At 44.7% G+C, this 4,443-nt stretch overlaps 1 protein-coding gene across 1 annotated transcript; it reads left to right on the forward strand.

Moving 5' to 3' along the window:
* Window positions 1–547: 547 nt before the first annotated feature.
* Window positions 548–1,534, forward strand: LOC146021052 (mas-related G-protein coupled receptor member H-like). Its single transcript, XM_083154854.1, has one exon. The coding sequence runs from the start codon at window positions 548–550 to the stop codon at window positions 1,532–1,534; it is 987 nt and encodes a 328-aa protein (XP_083010980.1).
* Window positions 1,535–4,443: the final 2,909 nt, after the last annotated feature.

The following is a 4,443-nucleotide window of genomic DNA, read 5'->3' on the forward strand; positions in this document are numbered from 1 at the left end:
TCCATTTTACCAGGGCCCATACATACATATGTGTCATACGTATAAAGATGGTCTTGAAACAAGAGTTTTCAAAAAAATGTAAAGAAGTTGTAAACCTACAGTTGTAAACCTACAGTATGTGCCAATGGGTGTTATATAGTAACCACAGGGTCTGGGATGTGTAATGGACACAATGATGTATATTGCAGTATCAATACAAGAAGAAGAATGTTTTATTAATTTATCATTGTTTTTTCCCCAGTTGGCGCATTTACAGGACATGGTGGATTATCACTACATATGCAGGATGAGAGCATAAGATGACAAGGATTTTGGGGATATGCAACAAATGAAAAAGAAACAATAACCATAAGATCCTAATAAAATGTGAATACAACGCACTGAAGATTGTCCGTACTGTTCATTATACTTTGTGGTGTTACAAGACAAGATGGGACCCATGGGACACACAGGAAAAGAATGAAAACGGTGCTCATACAACATTTATATCTCACAAGTGAACTCTGTTTTCTGTTACCCGGGGGAATGGAAGTATCCCATCACAATAATGTCCTTCAACCTGTCATTGAACTACACAAAACCTCCACCTGAACCCAACCATTCAGCCAAAGACCTCTCCCTGATCACCATACCAATCACACTCTGCCTGGTCTCCACTCTCATCTGCCTCATTGGTCTCGTAGGAAATGGAGTCGTCATTTATTTCTTCTGCTTTCGTGTAAGACTGAACAAGTCCACTGTCTACATTCTGAACCTGGTCATAGCTGACTTCCTCTTCCTCCTCGGATGCTGCATGGTCTCCGTCTACTTGCTGTGCTTGTACAATGGGGTAGAAACTTCAACTCAGACCGATAAGGTCTTCGGTGGACTTGGGGAATTGCTGAATGGTTTTGGTTTCAACTCAAGTCTCTTTTTCTTGGCCACTCTCAGCATGGAGCGATGCCTGCTGGTTTGCTTTCCCATTTGGTACAAATGCCGACGCCCAGAGAATTTGTCGGCCATCATGTGTGTGATAATGTGGATCTTATCCCTGCTAATTACCATCCTGGAGAAGTTTATCCTACCTGACCACCGACCGACTGTTTACATAGTCACATCCTCCGTGTTCCTCATGCTCGTTCTTCTCATGGTGGGTTCTAGCTTGGTCCTTTGCATTGAGATCCAGAAGAGCTCAGCCCAGTGTCGCCCATTGAAACTCTACATTGTCGTTGTAGCCACTGTCATCTCCTTCCTCATTTCACTGGTTCCGGCGCGGGTTGTGAGATTATTGTTTTTCTTTGCTATCATCCCCATTGGGCCTATTAGAGCCATCTCCTACATTGTGATCTCTCTGTGCTCCGCCATGAACTCTACAATCAATCCATATATCTACATCATTGTAGGTAGGTGGGAAAAGAGTGTTTCCACTGCGCAGGCCTTGGAATCAGCCTTCAAAGAGGGGAACGAGAGGTCACATGAGGCAGACGACGCCAGGCAAAGCCAACAATCTGACAGCGACTACAAGCCAGACACCTTGGAAACTAATGTCTCCTAACTGTTACATATTACTACTGCCAAGCAAGCATGTTTCTTTGTGATAATGACCTTATATGTTACCTTATATATGAAACATAATCAACATTTATTATTTGAATTTATATAACAAATGTGAGCATTTTTAGCAGATATTTTGCTCACAGAGCTGTTGGCAATAGGTTAATACACTTACAGTGATGCTATGTCTGTCTGGTAATGCAATTATTGAATTTCAGTGTAAATCATGATTGAAATTTAACCAACCCAACATTATAACGACAAAGAGCATACAGCTAATATGATAATGCACGGGGGACGACTGGTGTAAAGAAATGCCACACCATCGGATCCCACTCCATAACCATCGATGGGGTTACTCAGAATTACCTCTCGGGTCTGCAGGAGAGGTTAGTAAATCTGCATTGCTAGATGCAGTCACTGACTTGGGCACAGCCACAGGTGACAGGCCTATGTTTTGAGGAACAGACCCGGTTGTGTCTAATACATGTGTACTGTCCCCACCATCAGACCTGTGTGCTAACCATCAGGTTACATGACTCAGAAACATTTGTCATAAGTGTCCCCAGTGTTGAATTACAATTGTGTATAGTGTATCGCCATTAACAACTGTGACTTCTTCTATAACTTTACTTGCTTGATTAATTCATCCAGCAGTGAGCACATATGTCCAGCAAGATAAAACGCCACTTGGTGACTGTTCTCCTTATTCAGTCCAATCTAATGCCAGTACATTATGGCTGTATTATCAGTATACAATGCTCAGTATTACATACAGTAAGCTGAAGCGGTCCCGATGACCAGCATTTAATGTGGTCCTCACAATCTGGTGACCAGTATAGTGTGCTAACGCCGCCATGATCAGTTCTGCAGAGGACATAATGCGATCCTGGACCTGGGGCCTTATTCTGGTTCACTCTTTGAGGCAAATTCCTTCTCAAATGGACAAAACCATGTGCACTGCAGGTGGTGCAGAGGTAACATGTGCAGAGAGAATTAGATTTGGGGGACTTGTTTTGTTTCTGTGCAGGGAAAATACTGGCTGCATTATTTTGACACTGCAATATAGATCTCACTTTGAAGTAAAACCCCACCCAAATCTAATTCTCTCTGCACATGTTACATCTGCCCCCCTGCAGTGCACATGGTTTTGTCCATTAGAGAAGGAATTTGCCTCTAAGAGTGAACCAGAATAAAGCCCTTGGTTCCCTTCCTGTGGATTACATTCTCCTTTCTCTCCCAATGAAGCCCATGACCGCGTGAGTATGACATTGGCTTCTGGGGCTCCTGGATGTGAGCCTCGGAAATGTGGCATTTTAGTGGCTTTTGCTGTGGAAGATCTGTGACAACAGCAGATATCGCCAGTATATGCTTCAATGCTCTCTACATACATCCGGGGAAGCTTAATATTTGTGGGTTACCCTTCCCACTCCCAAAAGGGGTGTGTTGTGTCATGCTGCAAATGTTATTTATAAATACATTGTGCCCATTAGCAGCCAAACTGCTCATACATTATTCACACTAATTATCACGTCTGTCGGCCCAAAGGGAATTTCTAATCTCATAATGATACTGTGGGTGATTTCTAAGTGCTTGGTGTCATATAGAGGTGCTACTCCCTATACTGCAGAGTTCTACCCCCCACCCCCCCCACCCCCCCTCCACACACACACACACAAACACACACACACACAAACAACAGCACACGATAAGTAATGATAGGATGAATGCCATAACTTATATTGAGACCAAATAGTTAGACTCTTGTATTACAACTACAACCAGTAATATAACACATGCTGCCATCCGTTCTACCACCTCAGCCCTATGGTTACGGAATAAGTGGTCGACATTGTAAATACGTCAACACTTTACTGTTCCCAATGGATGTCCCCATTTATGGTAATGTATGAATTTAGAAAAAAAATCTAAAAAACTCCAAAGCTGTGCATGTTGATCTATTGACTTTTGACCTAGACACCATCGACCCATCGATTGCATAAGGCCCTTACTGTCTGCGCAGTGCTATGACTGGTTCCATGTGTTATAATTACATGGTGGTTTGTTTTTCCTTAGAGATAATAAGTAGATGATTGGGTGACAGATGCCGTGATCCCTGGACTATGCAGCCTGCAATGTACATTAATGGGGTGATTCAGGTTAGCTCGCAGAAGCAAACTACTTCTTTAATGGACAAAACCATGCTGTGCTGCAGGTGGGGTAGAGAGAGTTAGATTTGGGTGAGGTGTGTTCAAACTGAAATCTAAATTGCTGTGTAAGAATAAAGCAGCCAGTATTTACCCTGCACAGAAACAAAATAACTCACCCAAATGTAACTCTCTCTGCACATTTTACATCTGCCCCACCTGCAGTGCAGCATGATTTTGTCCAAGAAGGAGTTAAGGCCGCCATACACTATGCGATTTGGGCCCGATTTGACCCGATTCGGAGGAATCGGACCGTGAAATCGTGCCAAATTGCATGTGCAGACATTCCATCCGACCCGATGCGCGGTCCCGTGCGCATCGGGTCGGATTCGGGAGGTCGGACGGGCTGCACATATGATTTGTTAAATCTTATGTGCAGCCCAAGGCGGGCAGGGGACGCAGCGTATAGTACGTGCGGTGGAGGGAGCCAAGCGGGGGACTGTAAGCAGGGAGCCGGGCTGGAGAGGCAGTGGGCGCACTATCCTTGGCGGGGGGGGGGGGAATGCCGCAAAGAGATACTTCCAGGCGGGAAGCCGGGCACATAGAAATGAATGGACAGCCAGTAATTGGCTGAGAGCTCTCTGACTGAGAGAGCTCTCAGCCAATCACTGACTGTTAATTCATTTCTATGTCCGCCCGCTGCTGCCCGGCTTCCCCTACGCTACCCGGTCTCTGCTCTCTGGTCCCCTCGTGGAGTTCACCG

Source organism: Crinia signifera, chromosome 7 (genome assembly GCF_055691185.1).
Source record: "Crinia signifera chromosome 7, ASM5569118v1, whole genome shotgun sequence".
In the NCBI taxonomy this organism is placed as follows: Eukaryota; Metazoa; Chordata; class Amphibia; order Anura; family Myobatrachidae; genus Crinia; species Crinia signifera.

What these genes read in the sequence shown, in the direction of transcription:
- LOC146021052 (XM_083154854.1), top strand. Translation starts at nt 548, where the DNA reads ATGTCCTTCAACCTGTCATTGAACTACACAAAACCTCCACCTGAACCC.